The sequence below is a fragment of the Pyrgilauda ruficollis genome, unplaced genomic scaffold (assembly GCF_017590135.1).
Source record: "Pyrgilauda ruficollis isolate IOZ18807 unplaced genomic scaffold, ASM1759013v1 scaffold40, whole genome shotgun sequence".
Classification (NCBI taxonomy): domain Eukaryota; kingdom Metazoa; phylum Chordata; class Aves; order Passeriformes; family Passeridae; genus Pyrgilauda; species Pyrgilauda ruficollis.
In genome coordinates this window covers 1,271,105-1,293,203 of record NW_024525490.1, presented here as the reverse complement: position 1 = coordinate 1,293,203, position 22,099 = coordinate 1,271,105, and the positions used below count along the sequence as shown (strand labels likewise).

The 22,099-nt window shown below is 39.2% G+C and overlaps 1 protein-coding gene across 8 annotated transcripts in view; it reads right to left on the bottom strand.

Annotated features, from left to right (window-relative positions):
* Positions 1 to 22,099, bottom strand: part of ARHGEF10 (Rho guanine nucleotide exchange factor 10) — a 110,368-nt gene that overhangs the window by 46,882 nt on the left and 41,387 nt on the right. For all 8 annotated transcript variants that reach the window (XM_041477411.1, XM_041477416.1, XM_041477415.1 and 5 more), the window contains 9 exons: positions 21,546 to 21,660; positions 18,999 to 19,111; positions 15,192 to 15,269; positions 14,783 to 14,962; positions 13,396 to 13,512; positions 11,546 to 11,638; positions 9,958 to 10,128; positions 7,582 to 7,727; positions 5,119 to 5,294 (listed from right to left, as the gene is read on the bottom strand). In XM_041477411.1, coding sequence (XP_041333345.1) covers positions 5,119 to 5,294; positions 7,582 to 7,727; positions 9,958 to 10,128; positions 11,546 to 11,638; positions 13,396 to 13,512; positions 14,783 to 14,962; positions 15,192 to 15,269; positions 18,999 to 19,111; positions 21,546 to 21,660 — 1,189 coding nt within the window. The remainder of the gene's footprint in view (positions 1 to 5,118; positions 5,295 to 7,581; positions 7,728 to 9,957; positions 10,129 to 11,545; positions 11,639 to 13,395; positions 13,513 to 14,782; positions 14,963 to 15,191; positions 15,270 to 18,998; positions 19,112 to 21,545; positions 21,661 to 22,099) is intronic.

Below are 22,099 nucleotides of genomic sequence, written 5' to 3'. Positions count from 1 at the left end.
GTAACTGTCTATGTTGTCTATGTCTCCTAATCAACCTGATCAGGGCAGAACTCTGCTGCCAGACATTGGTTTCCCACCCAGACATGGCAGGATGCCTAGCCCTCTCTCTTTGGTTCTACAGAGTCTCTCTAGCCTGGTCTTCTTAAATAAAAGCCCTGTGAGAAACTTCTCACTGAACTTTTTCATTCTTGGGGACCCAAGAACAGGCAACTGGGGGTAGTTACTGTTGCTGTGGCACCAAACTGGCATTCGCCTCAGCCCAAACGACAATTCACAACCCATCAACAGTTTGCAGGAAGTGCTGCAAGCTCATAACATGTGCCAAAAGTCTGAAAAACTGAAACTCTGGCCAGTGTATTTGACTTCCATTCCTATATTCCCAATTAAAAAGCAGTGAAATACACATATTTGCAGTGATTTTATGTACACATGGATGAATTGCAAGGAAATGTTATCTTTTGATTCTTCTAGAGGGGTAATACTGAATATTTTGGTAAGAAGTTATAATTTTTCCCTTTGACTATACTATTTATATTTTTGGAAAGTATTTATAATATTTTATATCAATGACATATTAAAACCAAGCTGTATTCACTGTGCTTTCATCCATCCTTTTTTTAATCATATAAGTACAGGTAGCATTGAACTTTCTTGATGCCCCCTTTCCACATGTTCAACCCAACTGGGAATCTGAAGAGGTCCCAGTCAACTGGAACCTGGCAAACATTGTCCCAAGGCAAGAAGAACGACTGTGGTAACTACATGCCTGTCAGTCTCACTTCAGTGTCTGGTAAAGATACGAGGATTATTCTGGAGCTAGTGAAAAACACCTGAAAGACAACACAGGCATTGGTCCCAGCCAGAACAAGTTTATGAAGTTGAAGTCCTGCTTAAGAAACTTAATTTCCTTTCATGAAAAAGTAACCCAGGTAGGTGATCAGGGGAAGCCAGTTGATGTGAACTGTGGATTTCAGTAAAGCTATTGATCTGAGGCATCTCACAGGCCTCAAAATGTCCAGGACACAGCTGGATAAACACATCATGTGATGAGTAAGAAACTGACTCATGGGTCAGGCACAAAGGGTTTTTTATAGCGTCACTACTGGTTCTTCCTAGGGCTTCATTTTCGGCTCAGTTCTCTTCAATGTCTTCAAAAATGACTCCAAGGAATAATAAGAACTTTACCAATGACACTAAACTGGGAGGAGCTGTCAATTCCCTCGAAGGCAGAGAGACTCTGCAGAGAAACCTTGATAAATTACAGGGCTGTGCAATCACCAAGCACAGGAAGTTCAACAAGGGCAAGTGCTGGACTCTGCACATGGGACAGGGCATCCCTGGATGCATGAACAGACAGCACAGACACTGGAGAGCAGCCACACAGAAAGAAATCTGGGGATCCTTCTCAGTGGCAAGTTGAATCTGAGTCAGCAGTACTCTGGCAGCCAGGAGGCCCAACCATGTCCTGAGAGCCATAGGGTACAGCATCACCAGCCAGGTGAGGGAGGTGAATTTCTCACCAATGCATGTAAATCAAAACCAAGAATATACAAATTTCTGCTCCCACTGAAAACATTCCCCTCTTCCTATATTAATTCACCTTTTCCATACTGTGACTGTGTCTGTGCTTCTGCACATGAACTAACTGGGCTGAAGAGAACAGCAACAGCCTACCAGGAACAATACATGGGTTTACCAGGGGAAAAACTCTATCTCACATCTTTCTGCCAATGGTTCTACAAAGAAAATTAACACATCACACTTTTTGGCACACATAATTAAATAACTGCTTCCACAAAAACTGTTCATCTGGGATGCCAGAGAGCCATACAGACTTTCAAGCAGGACTAACTCTAATACATGAAACAGGACTTTGACTAATTTGCTGAGAAAAATGTGTTTTTTCCTGAAGACTGAGACTGTGAAATGTTTACTGGTTATGATTGCAGGAAGCAAGCAGAAGTTGTAATTGCACTCCACTAAAAAAAAATATTACAATTGTACAAATAAAGGACCCTGACAAACAGCTAAGACTTCAATCCCTCTTCATGTTCACAACTATGAGAATTTAGTCTACTGTTGGTGCTAGGGGAGAACACCAGGAACAAGGCAAGAGCACATCAAGAACAGGGCACTTTAGCGGAATACACTCAAAATTTTCCTGCTTTTCCCCATACACCCTCAGGCCACACAGTTTTTCCTACCAAAATACAAATGGCTTAAAACCAAAAAACAGCCCCTAAACATGTTCTTGTGTATAATCCAGAGACAAAAGACTGCTGAACAAAGCTCAGTGGGGTAGAAAACTGCCATTGATGATTTTGCCAAGGGAAAACCAAGTTCATGCAGCCCTTGCTTTTCATCTTAGAACAGTGCTGAAGCATGCCTTTGATTTATACACACTCATAAAATCTTTCAACCTTTCAGTTGCATATTACAGGCTGTACAAGATTAATTCAAATTTAGCTATTAATTCAGCACCCAAAGCAAAGTTTGCATCTTTAGACTATACTGCTTTTTCTTGCATCATAGAAAACTGGAAGCACCAATTGCATTTAGCCAATAATAAATGGCAAGATACAATTGTGACAGCTACCTCCTCACAGAAAAGGTTTTGGTGGAGAAAAAAGTGCCATGATAAGGGAAATGTAACTAATAACCATTAATCCTCACAAGAACACAACCTGAATCCATCAAGAATCCTCACTAATCACAGCAGCAGTGTCAGAATACTATCCTTACAGGAGTCAAGTACTCAACCTAGTATGTGGCAGATACAAACCAACTATTCTCAGTCTTCCAGAAATGCAGGAGGTAATCCCTCTACTACTTAATGTACTACTTACACAGAATCACCATTATTCTATATCTTTTCAGTACCCACAAACTGGATATGTAAGCTGAAAATCAGGTCTGAGAAATGGTTTTATGTCTCAGGATTTTGCTTGTAGCATCCCAAACTGTTCATGATCACTAGATTTTATTAAAACCACATATTATGAGGCCACTGGGATTTCATCGTATACTTTGAAAACAGAGGGAGACACAATTTTATGATGGCTGCAAAGATATGAAATTTCAAGCAGAGTAGATAGGATTTCTCTGTTACCACTTTGCAACTTGTAGTAAACATCCAGGATGTGATACTACCATATTAAAGATCATGTCATCATCAACTATAAAATGCAGCAACTTGGTGGGTGCAAATAAGAAGCCACACTGAACCAGTACACAGTTTTACCAGTCTGTCCCTCTGCAGGAAGGCTGCACTTTCTGAGTTTCTGTAATCTTTACCAGCCAACTTAAACTGGAACTACGGAGGCAACTCTACAGAATAACTAACACAATTAGATGTGTATTCAAACTGTCTATAAAGGCCAGTTCAAACAACTCTGCATTCAGAGTAACAGCTAGTGCAAACACAGTAGTATCTGCAAAAACAAGGCTATGATGTTCTTCCTTCGTGATTGTTTATATTCAATTTACTTGGATCATTTGCCAGGAAAGTTTGATTAAACCAGAGGGAGGATTTTTTCAGTATACCCAGTATCCTTCAAATCCTTTTTATTTCTCATATTTTGATCCTTTTTATTAGAAGACTGAATCAATATAATAGAGCTTACCAAGAGAAAAATTAGTTCAGCTCACATTTTACTTACAGGTAACCTGAAGGTTGATTTACAAATTATGTACAAAGTCATTTCTTTTTTTGTGTGATTTTGTCACCAATCATGATCAAGTTGAAAAACCTCAAAAGTCAAGTGGCTCAATGAAGTTCTACATGACTGTTTGGTCAGGAGTTTTTGTTTCTCCCTCATGCTTTTCTTCCCCATATGCCCATGCTGACATGCAAGGATTTGGTCTTATCTGCTGTGAAACTGTTGCACAAAATCATAGAAGGAATATTCAACAATCTGTTCCTCCCACACTCACCTACAAAAGCGACCTCCAATTCTAAGAAATAGACTTTATACAGTTCTTTCAGGGTTATGCATACAGCAGCTGGTAAATTATAAGATAAAGGCTTTAATCTCATTCTCTAAGTAGTCCCTTATTGCTTAAAAGGAGTTACAAGAATTAAGTCATCCTTGAAATAAAGACATAAGTGCTCATAAAAATTTCTGTAGCTATTTACAAAAGGAGGAGCAAGAAGACCAGACAAAAACCATCCTGGAGAAAGAATACAGGGGCTAGTAAATGCTGCACTGATGCTGTAGCATTTATGCCTCTTTATAGCACAACTGTGGGAAAATTCATTAAGCCAAGGGTGCAATATTAAATAAATGTAGTGTGAAATAATGTCTAGAGCTACTAGCACTGAAATGCATGTGAATTGTAATCCATTACTAGGAATCAAATTACAATCTAGAGATATTGAATGCATTTAATATTACAATATTTAGGCAATAAACAGGATATAAAAATAACTCCTTATGTATGAAAGTCTAGCTAACAAGTAAAGTCTTAAAATTCATATTTCTCTTGAAATCAGTTGGCAGACTTGCAGGGAGGATTAACTAGCACAGAAGAATTTGTAAACTTCAGAGCTTGAGGTCATTTTTGGAGAGAGGCTAGGAGGAAATTACTATTAACATATTGTTTCAAAAACATTCATCAAGGTTTTTTCTGAAGCACAAGTTTGAAGGGCAAGATACCATGGGCTTGAGAGAAGTGAGTAAAGTCTACCCTGTGGTAATCACTTGTGTCCAGACCCTTAATCACAGCAACAGGGTGGCTTGGTGCTCTTTATTGAGAGAAACTTCTTTGCTCTAACTATGGAATAAAGAACAAAGTCAGAACCAGCGACCACAAGACCACTGGTGCACCACACCAAACCCACATTTTTGCACGTCTGCACACTCTCATGCTTTAGAACTCTTTACTCATTCATGCATAAAATTCTAAACTATGACAAATAAAAGTAATTCATGTTGCAAGGCAGGAGCCTAGCTGTCACTTTATGCATTCTCAGTTTCCAAAAAAAGAGGCCTTACTACTCTGCATGTTACAGAAATCTTCATGGACAAAATGCTTTCCTTTGTTTTCAGTAGCCCATTGAATTTCAAATATGGATTTTAACAAAGTAGTCTGTAAAAGTCAGTAACTCCTGTCACTTACTTGGCTTAGAGTTAATGATGACATTTTCAGCAGGGAGCTGGGGTGGGAACCTGCAGTTGTCTCCTTGGCCCTCACTGCTGCCATACTCTATGACATCCACTTGTCCCAGCGGTACGCTCCACTTCAATAAATACCTCTGGCCAGTTGTCATGGTGCCACTGCTTTCATAGGAAGAGCTGGAAGATGCACAAATTATTGCTGTGACAAGCAACTGTGTTTCAGGGCATACTACTTATTGTTTTAGCTTCTAAAATCTGCTGTTTATCAGCTTGAGTACAGTGCACAACTTGAAAGAAATACACGCATCAGGCTGACTTTTTTGACTCACCTTTCCCAGCGTGCAAAGAGCAGCCATGCAAGGGCAGATAATCTTGTCTGCAAGCACCACAGGACTGCCAACAACAGTCCTTACATTTCTATAGCAAAATATAAATGACTATCTTTTAAGATCAGTGTGCATTCAGGAAGCCTAATACAAGTTGGGATTACACTTTGGCTCCACATTTCCTGATTTTTTTGAAACAGTTCTTTTTGGGCCCTAACTGCTATGTTTAGGGAAGTAGGGATGATGGAACCTTTGAATGACTGCTGGCAACAGGAAGGACAACTGAAGGGCTGACAAGCCAACATTTCTGCCAAGCCCCACAGCCCTGACCGTTCTGTATAGCAGACCTCTGCAACTGCTGCAGCTTCCAAGAGTAATCCTGCCTGAGCTGCTGCTTAAGAAGTGTGTGTCACAACAGGCATTTCAGAGGAAAGAGCAGACTGAGAAAGCTCATTAGGAATAGAAATGACATCAATATTAATTTTACTTTGTTTCCTTCTTTCCCTTATTCCCATTCAAGAACATGTAACAAACATTTACTATAAAGCACAAAAGAGATGTTAAAGTGAACGAAAAAGGTTTACTTCACACAAAGAATGACTGAAATCCAGAAGTCAGCTGCCCAAGAGAAATCAGCAAAATGCATTTATTGAGAACAGTAACTAAATGGTGAAATTCAGCAAATCAGCTACCTATCTGCAACACAGACTTTTGTTTCAATGATGAAGCAAGCATGAACAAAGAACACAACTGCCACAACTTAAGCAAATATTTATAAATTCTTGACCTAGCTCAGAAGTAAAAAAGAAAACCGAGGCAGGACACAGTTGTTAAGTCACTAGGGATAGCGTCCACCCCATCCAACTGCTGTTACTTGAGAGTCAGGCCACCAGCTCCTGCTGCTCATCTACACTGTGTGCAAAGAAAGACCTGAGGGTCGTGTCATCTGTAAAAATATCTATCTTTTGCAAACCAGGAACACTCAAACATCCCAGTTACCTAGGCTCCACTAGTTACAGAGGAATTTTCTATGGCTTGCAAAAGATACATACTTTTACAGAGGGCATAATCCTCAGAGGGGCAGAGACTTGGCATGATCATTACCTTTTAACATCTAAAACAAAGACTGCACTTTGCTGCTTCAAGTACAAATACAGAAAATCCAAGACTTTACTGCTATGAAAGAAGATAAAGTCTGAATAGTTAATATTCAAGTGTTACTAAGAAAGTAAAGAATTTGTAAAGGCAAGGATGAGAGGATAATTGACATGAGCTTCTTAATTTTCTGAAGTGTAGCTATTACATGGCACTTCTCACTCACAGGGATATGAGACCAAGCAATCACATACTCAGAAATATGTGTACAGGATTCATACTTCAGAAATGAATTAAGATATCAACTCATATTATGCTTAGGAAAAGCTGTTCTTGGAAGATTTTAACAATCCATTTGCTTTGTCAGAATGTACCACTACATAAAACAATTTATGATACAAGCAACATATGAATGTGAACTCAACCTTGGCATACACAGACATGTAGTAACCGTAATAATTACAGCCAACAAAAGCACAGAAGGAACTATGAAAAAATGCTTTTTTCAAAGCATTTCACCTTTAATCTCTCAATGCTTGGTCCCAGAGATAATAACCCTTCCCCATCTGGAACTTTGTTAGCAAGTTCCAGGTTTTTTCTGGCAACCTGCATTACCATTATGGATTTTGTTTTGTTTGTTGGAGGTTTTTTGCTTTGTAGAGGGTGGTATTTACTTTACAAATTGTGTCAAGTTACAAATCTTTGTGTGTTGCAGTCTGAATTTAAGTAAGAAGAAAAAAAAGTCTAACCTTGGGGCATGGCTGTATTCCACTAAGCACTAATACACAGCAGTAACAAGACACTACAGAGCATTTCTATCTGTAATCTCCAACAGATGTAATTTTCCTACATATTTACTCTAGAACTTCCAAATATTGGTCAGCAATTTGGAGGACTATAACAAAGCTAGTTATCCATTTATTATGACTACTCCTAGAAACTATTAGCCACAGTAAACACAACAACACAAAAGCAATTCAATATGTCATTTTTTTCCACCTGAAATTCAAATGATCATCTAAAAAATATAAATTCCATCTTACCGAATATTTACTGTTGCACACATCAGCACATCATTCAACATGAAAAGTCGCCGTTCTTTGGTTTTGATAATTTCTCCTTTGTCATTATAAACTGTCTCAACCATATCATCAGTCCGTATGAGGTATCTGTTTCCGCTGCTGAGTAGCTGGATTTTGAAAACAATCAGCATTGTATATTACACACAGTACATCCAACACCCAGCACACAAAAGGCAAAAACAATGAGTTATCAATTGCCATCCTAGCACAAGTGATTGCAGGTGGATTTGCCATGGGAATTAGGTCTCTTTATTAATCTGCTTTTGATTTAGAGAAACAGTAACTTCCGCTATCATTCATGTGGACTTAAAGGGCTTTGCATCTTAATGTAGACCATGGTTGCTCTGGGAATCTTCCACACTGATAAAGGTTTATTGACAAAATAAATGATTCCTTCCACAATTTCTGTAATTTCCTTCCTCAGCCTCTTCTTTCATAGTCAACTGAAGACCTACACAAGATTCCAGCTGCCCAGAGTGTGAGCCAGAGTGTGAGGAGGAAGTGTGCTCAGCCTCTGGAAGTGTGCTGTCCCCCAGGGCTCACACAGCTGAGGAGTGCAGCTGGCAGGGTGTCACAGACTGTGGACAAGATGACATGTCCAAGAGATTCTTGGCATGCAAATTGCTCCTGACATTTGCCTTCAAGGGCTGAGGATCAGCCACTGTGTGAAAGCATGAACCAATCCCTTACATGTCAAACACATCTCCATAGTGTCCAATAGAATAAAATGGTCCCTAACTCTAATTTTCTAATCAACCACCTCCTTCATCATCTATTTCACCCCAGCTGGCATTGTTCCAAAACTGTATATGCAAATATACAGGCCCAGGAGGGCCAACCATGTCCTGGGGTGCATCAGGCCCAGCATTACCACCAGGCAAGTGAGGTGATTGTCCCACTCTGCTCTGCATTGGCCTCACCTGAATATTGTGTGCAGTTTTGGGTGCTGCAATATAAGAAAGATATTAAGCTATTAGAGAGTGTCCAAAGGAGGGCCTCAAGGATGGTGAAGGGCCTTGAGGGGAAGCCATACGAGGAGTAACTGAGGTCACTTGGTTTGTTCAGTGTGGAGGAGACTGAGGGGAGACCTCACTGCAGTCTACAGCTTCCTTGTGAGGGGAGAATTCCTCACCCAGAGGGTGTTTGGGCACTGGAACAGGCTCCCTAGGATAGTGGTCAAAGCCCCAAGCCTGATAGAGTTCAAGAAGTATTTGGACAATAGTCTCAGGCACTTGGTGTGACTCTCAGGGCTGGTCTTGTTCAGAGACTGAAGCTGGACTCCATGATCCGTGTGGGTCTCTTCCAACTCAGCTGATTCTGTGATATTAACACAGAAGGCCTGTGGGACCCTGCGAGATTTTGAGTGACAATCCACTCAATATATATCAATGAGTCCCCACTGCATAAAAGACAAAATCTTGCAATCAATATCAACTGACAAAAGGTAACTGGGGCCACCTCTTCTAAAGCACATTCTGTGTCTTGGAACTGTTTGCAGATGATTAATAGCTACTTCAAGAAGCAGGATTATGACAAGAAAGAAAGTAAAATGTCTGAATCTATCTTCTAACACACTTAGAATGGAAATACTGTTCCAGTATGAAAATAAATTCAGTATCCATTGCTGGTAAATAGCTTAAAACAAGTGTCTTCTGGTTGACTACTGCTTTCCTAAAAGATGTGCTTTTTTGTATTTCCAAAAACAACCCCATTCCTTCAGCAATCCCCACTACTTTACCTCAGGAGTCCAGAAGATAATACCTGAAACTTCACAGAAGTAGTAATTGAAGCATTTATGCCTCACTTTATGGGAAAGAAGGAATCATTTATGATACAAATAAAACAAAGATACATATATCCACAGTATAGATAGCTACTAATGAGCTCACATAACAAAAATTGTTCCTTCCTTCTTACTCAATGTCTTCTAGAGTTCTTTTCACATAGCACATTTTGAAATGCTTCCTAGTTGGAAGCACTGCTGCACAAGGACATGGCCCCTTTCTTTATACAGGAGTAATTCCCCACTTCTAGAATAAATTAAAAGTAGAATTTTTCCATGCAGAACACGTACATGAGATTTTACTATATATTATTATTTCCTACACTGCCACAGAACACCAGTACTGCTGAGGCAAGTTCAGTGTGTTGCCTATTCCAGCACACAGTGGTGAGCCTGTTCAGTCTCAGAGGCAGGTCCTCCAGAATGACCCCATGTGGTAGATCTCTACAGAAAAAAACAACATAGCTGTCTCTTTGGTGTCTGATGCAGAGATTGCTCAAGGCCCTCTTGAAACTGACTGTTCCATTTGCATTATACTTTCCTACTTTCCTTACCTTGTTCAGGTAACGTTCATTCATTGCTTTTGCTATTTGTTTTATTTCACAGCGCTGATCTGCATCCCTTTTCCTTTCATTTAACTTCTCTGCCAGTGTCTCAAGTTCTGTAAGAGCCATCTGTAGAGGTAATCTGTCAGGATGTCCTTTATTAGTGTTCTTCAACATATCCTGAGGGGTAATTATAAAACAAAAAAACCCCATTGGATTTATTTTCAAAGTAAGGTTCCAAAGATTACAGAATGTACAGTCACAACTACATTCTTGAGTACTACTAAAGAATAAGACCAATAAACACTTAATGAATACTCAGACAGCACATTGCTTAACTTTCCAAATATCTTAGTAATTCTTTAAAAATATACTGAATGGGATCACATACATTCTTATTTAAAGAACAAAATTACAGAGAAGGGAGATAATATTAAACAATCTGGCAATCATTATTATACTATAATATGTACGTGTCTATAAGCGATTTAAAATGAAACTTTCCTGATATTTACTGTCATAATAATATTGTATTATCTTTATTACTTTTATTACTGTTATTACTTTATTACTCATTAAAACATGGACAGCATACTCCTCCTGAAGTAGGAGACATTACTTCATTAAGGTCACAACAGCTCCTCCAAGTCTTTCTCTTTTGTAGGCATACAGTAGGAACAGTTTGAATTATACTTTGTCTCCATTCCCAGAGCACTTAAAAGTCCCTATATATTCACTCTGTCTTCCTACCACAATAAACTCCATCATTCCTGTTATTTCAAAATCTCTCACCATGGCTTCTGACTCACATGGTTTCCCTATGACTACCTCTGCACCTTTGCCCCCAGTAATTCCCAGACCTGCAGCCCAAAGCCTGTTCTCCTCTGTGGCACCTGCAAACACAGCTAACACGGGGTGCTTACTGGGGTAGATCTGCTGTGGTGTGGAAGGAGGTACAAACAGTAAATTTGTCTGGAGCAGGTCTATACTGGGGAACTGTGCTCTTCCTGCAGCTTGACTGCCTTTTGACATGACACCCAAGGACTCCCTGTCAAATCCACAGTTTCCATGGGAAAAGAAACAAGACACTGCAGGTGAGAAGGAAGCTGCAACATATTCTAGCAGGTCCTGTGAGCCAATGGTCAGAGTGGACTGTTGTTCTCCATCTCACACGTATTCTAAACTAACCAAGGTATGAATTTAATCCTCTCGTTTTTTTTCTTCAATGGAAATAATGCCACTAAGTTCCTAGTCATGTTTTGAAGTGTTACTAGCTAACAAACAGATATAAACAAGTAGCATATTTGAACTACACCTTTATTAGAAAACAATTTATAAACTATATTTTACTTAGCAAGTAATCTATAGTAAATCTAGTTTACTAAGGCTTTCCTGCAGGGCCCTTACTAACTGTCCCTGCAATCACACCATGAGATCAGCATGCTTAATGCACTGAAATTTTCTCTTTATTTCCCCACAATCTAGTGGTCACTTCCACTGCAACATGATTCTATAGCAGAAGACAGATACCATGTAATCCCAAGGGGAAACTATGCAAGAATGCAAAAGGAGCCTCCCTTTGATAAACATTATTTACCTGCAATAGCAGAATGAACTGTGGAAAACGTTGGATAGGTTTCATCATTAAACCATACAGTGTAATGCGATCAGGGCTTGACTCCTGACATTGCTGTAATGCAAGAGAGCCACATTTACTACCTTGAGTACATTTCCACCAGTTACAGAATGAAAGAAAAACATTTCCTAAAAATTCTTCTATATTGCTTACATTAATTATAAAAAGAAGACTAAGGATTCCATTTACTATCAAGATTTAATTAAAAATATTAAATCTTTTAGAAAAGCCCGTCAATATGAAAATGATGGTCTGCCACTGAACTGAAATATCCTCTTAAATAAGTACAGCTGGGCCAAAGCCACACCAGCAATGCAGCACCTATAAATCTAAAAACCCACCTATCATTTTTAAGAGGAAATCTAAGAAAAACGTCATAATCTCAGTGCTATGCAAACAGAGATTTTGGTCTTCTTTATTAGAAGAAACAAAGGAAAAATGTTGATTTATATTTGGAAATAAAAATGTTAGAATTCATTATTTTAGTTATCACGAATGGCAGACAAAACCAGACAAATTTCTTTTGCATGTGCAAAAAAGCCAGAAATGGCTGGAAAAAGGAAGGCTAGAGAATATACTCAATATTAAAAACAAAGCAATTTTAAATGATGTTAAACTGGTCTTGTGCTTAAATTGCTATTTATTGCTACAACTATCAGCTTCACAACAATTTATTTCCATAGTTATCTATACAAACATCTATTTTTTTCCAAACAGCAGTAGTGTAGATTTTGATCTTCATTGCTGGTGGGCAAAAATAAAAAAGTAAAGCTAATGAAGTGTCATCTGTCATCAGAGTTTGTCTGTGTTTCTGCAAGCAGAACAAGTGTGGCCCTGACAAACAGTGATGAGAGGTGTGGATTATGTCTCTATTGGAAAAACAAGCTTTTAACAGTAGAACATGTTTAACCTGTGACTACATGCTCACTAGAGTGCCAACTTCAAGATGCTTGAGGCTTCCAAAATATCATCCTGCACAGAGTTGTCCACACTCTAAAAAGTTGTTAGTTAATTTAAGATCCGAAGGCAAACCTCTGCAACCCTTCTCTAGAAAACCTAAGAGTTGCACTAGGCACCCAGTTTTTACTGTTTTGTGGACCACTGTTACAGACCTGATAGAGTGACCAGCTCTGAGAGGCACAACTCAATCCAGGGTGCCTGGGGAATGAGACAGGCTGAGCTCTCAGACTCTCAGCAATGTCACAGCAACCCAAAAGCCTTGCAATGGATTCTGTGTACTGTCTGTAAGGTGTCAACCCTAGGGATTCACAGCACTTCTACTGCTTGTACCAGGCTCTCCATACATATCATGCATGACAAGCATCATATGAAACAGGGCAGTATGCATTCTGCAAAAAAATCAACCAATTTCAACTCCAAGCCAGAAACACAATCTCCAGCAAAATTGTTGTGGAATGGAAATCCAGCTGCACTACTTCTCACAACACAATACATAAATTAGAATTAAAATAAATTTCAAATTAAAAAATGGCTTCATATGATGAACTACTATTTGAAGCTCACCTGATATGGAAGAATCCTAATGTTTACACAGATAAAGTAAAGCAAATACCAATAAACTGATTTGAATAACAATAAAACTACAGCACACTTCAAAACACATCCCACACCTAACAGCACGTTACTATGCCAAAAATACAGTACTGGAAGGGCACCCTCTGTGGTCTGTTTGTGCCAAATCCATAAAAAGGACCTTAAGTCCATAAAAACAGTGAGACAATATATAGTATCAGCAGTCAAATTTGCATATGCATATTGCATTTGCACAACTATTTTAAGAATGAACTAACCTTTAAGAAGTCTAAAAAGGCAGGTTTGGTGGCACAAGATTTCTTGAGAATCCCAACGGCTGTACTGAAGTTGTTTACATATTCACTGTATGCATCCAATACCATAGATTTAGAAAACTGAAAAAAAAATGCAAATCTTAACTAAAAGTACAAAAGACCTCTGCCAGCACAGCTATATAGATCTCTGGCTATTAGGAACTCACTCAGAACTAAATGCTTTGCTTGGCCTAGTGCTGGATATACAGAAATACTGGTAATATCTAAAATAATCTTTCTGCAGAAGACAGGCTGGAAACAGAAAGATGTAACAGCTGTGAATGGCAAGAAATGTATTTACAGAAATTGTTTCATCTTGGCTAGAACACTGGGGCAGAACCTGAGGACTACGGGCAATCAAAGGGCATCCCCTGAGATTCAAATTGACAACTGAGATCTCCTGATCATTTCACTACCTGTCTTCCAGATTAAGTGAATCAGCAAAGTCCCAGGGCCTTCACACCCTGACTTCAGCTGTTAAGGACTTACCAAAAAAGCAGACAGATTGTGTGGCCTGCAGTCATGGGAATAGTAAAATCACCACCCATTGCCTTCTTGGTAATTTCATCCCTCTCTTTTGCAGAGCTGGTCTCATTAAGACTACCTAACTTGCTTCAGTCACAACAAGGCAGGTTTGCTTTAAACAACAAATCTTCAGTAACTATTTCATTTTGGGTGAACTGTGATCAGATTCCAGCTCACTTACAGCAGGCATGAAAAGGTGGTGATTTTCAGCACCTGGGTGGCACTAAAACAAAGCATTTAAGCCAGAAGACAGGCAGCCTCTTCGAGCCACACTTTCATGGTGAACAACATCTTTCTATCAACCAAGGCCATTTGTTGTTTTTTCTAATTTAAAGCAGTAGCTAATTCTGTCCTTTACTGAATGGACTTCCATTAATGATGGGACAGGGTTTTACAAATACTCTTTATCAGTGCCCCATCTCAGTTCTAACTCAGGAATTCAGGACATTACCTACTGTGGTTTCCTTCTACTTGCACACTACTAGGTATGACTACCCATTTTTTACGAGATGCCGAGCCTCAGTCGCAGCTTAATTTTGGTGGGTTTGTGAATCTCTAATTTCTCATAAAAAATAAACTGTTTACTTAGATGCCTGAAAGATTAGTCAAAGCCTGAAAACTTTTCTCACAATCCTTTCACATCTGCCAACCAAGCTGAAGACATGTGTTGGTGTCAGTTTCCTTATCAGGATAGTACATGAATACTCTGACAGTTGCCACAGGCATTGGAGAACATGGGAATAAAGCAGCTAAATTAGAAAGATATGGAGATGGAAAAACAGGACTAGAATAAAAACAGATTATCTGTTCTGACACATTTGCTTACTGAAGCAACAAAGACATCACCGATCATTTCAACAGAGTCCCACTCAGATACACGACTCGCCAGAGCAATCTGAAACATTGAATGGCACTGAAGAATTTCCTTAATTCGATAAAAGACCATTTTAAGTTTTCTTTCACTCAGTAATTTTGGTTCCATATCTGAAAGGGGCTTCTCATATTGCTGTGGGAAAAAAAACAACAAAGCAAATTGATTTAAACAAACAAAAAAAGGACTTCTATAAGCAGAAAAACAAACTTATGCAACAGTACACACACACAAAATCACTGAACATTTGGCATGAAGCATCTGTAGCAAAATCTGTGTTAGTCATAGGACAGATTCTTTAATGATATTTAATGATTCTTTCTCAAATATTCAAAATGTTAAAATGCAAAAGATATGAAGGTACCTCCATGATTCTTTTGAGAGCATCCACGTAATTCTTCTCACTGTCAACTACAGAGCCCAAAATATACCTTCTCACAACCTGTTGAAACAACAAAGTTTTACCCAAAGCTCTAATCAGGTAGCACATTCATTATAGTTGGAAATGATGATGAACAAATTCTCACATTAATAAAACAATAATATAACATTAATAAAACAAAATAAATACAAAGCAATTTAAACTGCAATAAAAAAATACTGTACCTCTTCAAAAGTAATTTAATTTACTGTTATGCTAAAACTACTTACTTTAAAGAACACAACAATTATTGTATCGATATCTGTATTTTTCTCTGATGGTTGTAAGTCTAAGCTTAACTTTTGAAACTTGTGTTTTGACTTTGGCATTTAACAATGCTCTCAGGCACCTGGTGCAATTTTTAGGGCTGTCCCATGCAGGGCCAGGAGCTGGGCTTCAATGATCCTGGTGATCTTCCAAATCAGGATATTCTATAATCCTATGCACCTTATATGTATATATGTAGGCATAATAATATGTGTGCATAATATGTGGGCATGTAGGTTAATGGAAACAATCATAGGTATAAGATAATGTTGACTACTTCACTGATTTACTACAACAAAACAGGAAACAATTTTTTTCTAAAACAGTCCTAAATTTTATTTTTAGTAGGTTTTATAAATTTATTAGGAGCAACATGAAGGGCAAACAAGCAAATACTAACTGTCTTTTAAAGTTAAGGCCATATAAACTGAGAAAGTACCCAAGTCAGCATTCTCTGTTGGGCATTACCACGCATAAGTGAAGACCCCCATGTTATCTACATTTATATGCATTGACAGAGTTGTAAGACCTTGAGGAAAAGCTACCATATTTCATGCTAAATTACAGGCTATTTAATACACCTCCTTCTCTACCTTCTGCTTCAGCTGAAATGTACTTTGTATGGACAGGAAGGACTGGAGAACCACTGTGGTTTAGAGCATAAGCTTCTTGTCATCAATTAGATTTCTTGTGGGTTATAAGGATTTGTTTTCACCCAAACTGATTTCCTAATCCAGCTCATTCTAGAGTTTCAAATGGGGACTATGAGGGAGAAGACAGCACAGGGGTAGGATCAAACCACTTTCCATAAATACAAGAGAAGGAAAAACTGCTCATTTTGCTATTTTAAGCTAGCCTAAATGACCATGAAACTCAAATCCCAGGCTTGCTTCTTTCTGCTCCAGAACTGAGCCTCCTGCCTCATCCACCATCACTGCCTTTAAGTTTTCCACACTTGTATTTTGCATTATTAAATGCAGGTTATGTGGGAATTTTCTCTCAGGTACTGGAATTTCAAAGGAAGACTTCAAAATTATTTGAGGCTTTGCTTAAGATATATACAGTAAAATTAGTTGTGTCTAATCTGTGTTTAGAATGGATTTATCAGTGTCTTATTTGGTGTAGCAGATCAGTGGCTCTGGTGAAGAATATTAATCCTACTTTTAGTCACAGTTCATTCTTCTGAAAAAAATAAACATGTTTAGAAATGAAAATTTCAGGCACTATAATACACAAAAAGAATACTTAGTAGTGGCTTCAGGTTATTGCAATAGATATGAGCCCTAGCCTCAGTACTTGCAGGCACCAGAATTTAAACAGAAGCCATCATGCCACCTGCTGTTTGAAGCCAGCATGTCCAGAGCAGCTCTGCTGTGACAAGGCAGCTGGGCTGGAAGGGGACCCTGGCCTAGAAGGGGACCCTGGCCTGGGGCACCCATGGCTGTGACCCCTTCTCACAGCCAGGCTATGCTGGCCCCCTGAACTGCTCTGGTGTTTCTGTGCACCCAGCCCACCAGGCCCTGCTGCCCAGCAGCCATCCTCCCCCACACAGCTGCTGCACCCCTCCAGTTTGGCATCACCTCCAGATGTGCCCTGCAGCTGGCATCCAGATTACTCACACAGGCTTTAAAGGCCAGAGGCCCGTGCCTGCTCCTGAGAGACAGCGCTAACGCTGACCACGCTGCACTTCGTACCACGGACTCACTGAGCGTGGCGTCCTCACCTGTCCCACACCCACCTTTTAGTCCGCCCATACAGACTGTATCTCACCTACAGGAGTACAGGAATACTTCAGGAGACAGCTGAAAGCCCTGTTAAGGCAGAGGCAAATGACACACTTTGCTCCCCTCTGCCCTTAAAGTCACCACAATCACCTGTCCACTCAGTCACCTCAAAGAAGCTCAAGCTGGTCATGCACAAATGGACTCTGGTCCATCTATGCTGATTTTTCCCCACTCACCCTCCTGTCTTACTGAATGCAGACATAGCTCCCAAGAGCATGTGCTCCATCACTTTTGTTGGGACTGAGGTGAGGCCAGACTAAATTCTCCTTCTTGTGGGTAAGAGTGTGACATTTTTTCCCAGTCTTCTGATCATCATGGTCTTAGATGACTAAGAAAGGCCTTACTCACAGCATCCTTATTTCCATCCCATCTGGTCCCACGGACACCTGTATGTTCAAATGGCCTCAGCTCCCCCAGCTGCAGATTAGGCTTCACCCCAGCAGACTTTACCAGTAAAACCCAAGGCAAAAGTGGCACAGTTTTGACCCTTTATCACTAGGTCCATGCCCCACCAAGCAGTGTATCATGTTCTTCTCAGCCTCCTTTTGTTGCCAATGTACATGTCAGAACCTCTTCACAGTCGCCTCTCACACCTCACTAGCTCCAACTGAGCTTTGTATTTCCTAACTCCCTTCCTGCCCACTTGGACAGCTCCTCCTGGGCAGATGAGCAATATTTGTCATGACTTACACAACTATTACCAGTTTGCTCCACACTACAAGCACTCTGGATTTTTTTTTGCAAAAGAGGGTAAACTTATTTGTACAAAACTACCCTAGTTTTGTACCCTAGAAACTCAAATTCCTATCTGGAAAGAAGGAAAGAGCATTCAAACAGATGCTGAAATCTCACATGATAATAAAATCTTACAGTAATGGAACACAGTTTGATAGTTGCTTTGTTACAAGATTAGCACTTCACTGTGTTAAACACAAGAGAAAAGTAAACCTCACGCAAGTAAAAGGTAAAACAAAACAAAAAATCCCAAAATTATATGGCCCTCTCCTCAACTGCCCCTTAGTTTGGTTTTTTGCTAATTTTCTTAAAGTACTTACCAACTAACTCATGATTTGACACCACAAGAAGTTTAAAAACTCTCATACAGTTATTAATTGTCATAACAATACAGTAACATGAACCCAAGGGATTTATTTTCAACCAAAATTTCTTAACTGATGCTGATTTCAGGATTTTTTAAAATTATTTCCACAGTGACTATACAGTTTGAGGTGGAAAACAGCAAAATTAATTCTTCTGTAGATTTGACTTTTCTGGGGATGATTTTTTTTTAACCAAGAAAAATCTTTGGATTCAAAGAACATACAGGATATTGTCTACATTTAAAATAAAAATCCCAGAGTACCAGGAACAATGTTTTCTGGTTCAATAAAAATGCTTTAACTCTCTCCTTTTTTCACTCAAAACTATCACATTTAGTTTAAGTGTTCAGGTAGTGAAACAATATAGTTCTTATAGATAATTTTATAATGCAAACCATTTTGCATCTCTGGGTGAATTCAGGACTGATGCAACTATAAGCACACACACAAATTTTCAAAAAACTACTTATTCAGTTCTAAATTTGATGTCTACTTAAGTAAAATGCCAATATGTTTGAAGATCAAAGGTACCTAAGAGCTACTGGTGCAGAGCAGAAGGGGAGAAAAAAAAGAAGACCATACTTCCCAAAGCTTACTACCTGCTGCTGTGATAATCCTTCAGGCATAGGAGTCATAATTGCTTCTGTATGCATACAGTCCACATCAATAAATAAATTTAGCTCTTCTTCTTCCAGACAAGATGATCTATGATCTACAAATAAATAACCAAATGTCAGCTTCTACATGTGGATTGAAAGAAGAAAAAAGCAAAACAAAACCAAAAAAGCAAAGACTCTATCATCCAAGCACAGAAATAATAAATTTTCACTTACCAAACAAAAGAAATTTCCCAATACTTCTGTATCATCTGGGAAATCACATAAATGCTACCACCAATAGGTACTCCAATACAGAACACCTTTCAAAGGCATCCTAATATCCCACAGCTGCAGACAACCTAAGCAACTTTTGGTTGACCACTACTCCCTCCTCTCAGCCAGGAGAATGGGGCTGTCCAGAGGGCAGGACATGACAACTTGGGCTAAAGTACTACAGCCACAGTGACAGCAGTTTTAAAATAAACTATCCCTGGGAAGAAACGGAAAACACCCATATTACGACCCAGCTAAAAAAATTCCATACACCCTCCTATAGCTGAACTAAAGTAGCCAAATTAACCAAAATGTTTGTTTTCATCAGAAAGGAGTGAGGGACTGCATTGGTCAGTGGGTAAAAATTTTACTGAAAAAGCACCACCGAAGTGCACTGATAGGTGGCAGTACATAGCCAGACAAACAAGCAGACCTGAGAAAAGGAGACATAAAGAAAGAACAGTATGAGAAACTGTCTTAGAACAAAAAGAGAAATAAGGGAAGCAGATCTGATGGCTGGGAGAAACTTGTGAGTTTAGTTAACAAATTTTTTACTAGCTCCCTGCTGACTTGGAAAGTGGTTATGAGATTCAGCCATCCACAGACACACTGGGTCTGCAACCTAATCTCTAGAAATGTATGAAGGAATGCCAGTTCCATTGTAACACTGCCCTGCTGACCATTTTCATCTGTTCTACTGCAAGAAGTTGAGGAAACATTTTTTGATCACTTCATTTTGCGTACCTTTCTATACTCAAGCTGCGAATTAAGTAAATTGAGAAGCAGTCAGAGGTCATGACAGAGATATGTGTCCTGGCCCATACAGCAACTTTATGTTACCTCTCTCAATAAAAATATTTTGTTCTAGCCTTGTGGTTTTAACTTCCTAAAATTGTAGTTTTATAAGCTCAGAAGTTACTTCCATTTAATTAGTTGGGCAGACACTTGAGCAGCAAGATATACTATCTCTCAGACTTATCCTGAAAAAGAAACTAGTTTAATTTACCACCTGTCTCTTGAAAAAATTACCTGTGGACAGCTGCTGCCATGGCTCATGACAAAGGACTGTCACTTGCTCTCAGCTACAGAAAGAACACAAATACTTCTGTGGCTTTTTCATTTTACATCACTTTCTGTTTTCCCAACCGAAATTCAGCTTTCATCAAAAATCATCAAACTGATTAAGCAGTACAGTCTTTTCCCCTATTTTCACTCACTCTTAAGTATGGAAAGCATTACTCCTTACCAGTGATGAACTTTTTAAAATAGTCAACTACTTCTCCACTGAAAGACATGTCTTAACTGCACATTCTCTTGACATTCAAGAGTTATTTGATGGAGAGACCTGGACAGACTTAGTAACTGTGCTGATTTTGACAGAGGTAGAATTAATTTTCTTTACAGTGGCTACTAGGGAGCTACATTTTGGATTTGGACACAGGAGTGATAATATAGAGATTTTTTTTTAATTGCTGAACAGGGTTTACACAGAGCCAAGGCCTTTTCTGCTTTACGTACTGTCATGCTGGTGAAGGTGCATGACAGGCTGGGAGGAGACACAGCCTGGACAGGTCACCCAAATTGACTAAAAGGATATTCCAGACCATATGACATCCTGCTTCATATATAAAGTGGGAGGAAAGAGGAGTAAGGGGAGGGGACGTTCAGAGTGATGGTGTTTGTCTTCCAAGTAACCACTGTGTGTAATGAGGCCTTTTTCTCCTGGAGATGGATAAGCACCTGCCTGCCCTTGGGAAGCAGTGAACTAGTTCCTTGTCTTTCTTTGCTTGTGTATGGCTTTTATGTTCACTATTACACTGTCTTTATCTCAACCCACAAGTTCTCACTCCTACCCTTCTAATTCTCTCCCCAGTCCTGGTGGTAGGGGAGTGAGCAAGTGGCTGTGTGGGGCTTGGCTGCTGGCTGGGGTTACACCACAGCAGTAACTTAACATCACTTCCATACTCCCACCTACCAGTACCTAGATCACACTGTTTGGTGGGACTTTTAGTTATTGTTCTTAAATTGACCCATCTCTGTGGTCCTCAGGTTTCTCAGGTCACTCAGGTTCTTGTCCCAAACAAAAAAACTGCTCAAGACGCATTGACCATACTGTTATCTGAACTGAATATTATACCACACATTTTTGATATATATCTGATTTCTTGCATGTAGCCCTCAGCTCCTACTACAAAAATTTGCTAGGCCATTCATCTTCTTTCTCAGAAATTACTGGACAATGTAACAAAGAGAAACACTGTAAATAGCATATACCTTGAGAAATGAAAGATTTTGTCCGAATGAAGGAACGACCCTTCTTCACAGCTGCTTTTGTCTTTTCAAGTCCATCTTTGGTACCTTCTCTAGCAGCTCTCATAAGCTTTTGCACCTGCAAGATAGAAAATATAGTCTACATGTTCAGTGAATAATAGGAAAGCATCTGAGCCTGCACACTTTTAGGCTATCAATATTGTTCAAAGTCAAACGAATATATAATAAGTAGAGAGAACTATGAAAGCTCAGAGCCAAGCTCCTGTATTTCAAAATAAAATAAAAATTCGAGACAAGGACTCACTTTGTGGCAATACTGCATGCAATTCTAAAAGAGTAGAAATGCTTAAGAACCCTTCTGCATTCAAACAAACTTTGAATAGTCTCAAATGTTATCTTACGGAACAAATACCTACTACTCACAGGTCATTAACAGCCAGAGGTCTTGTCCATCTTTCAGTGTCCAAATAACTCTTCCAAAGTATTTCTGACCTAAAGATAATCCCCTAGACTCAGTTATATATTAACTGTATTCTTAAACAAACACTGTTATGAAG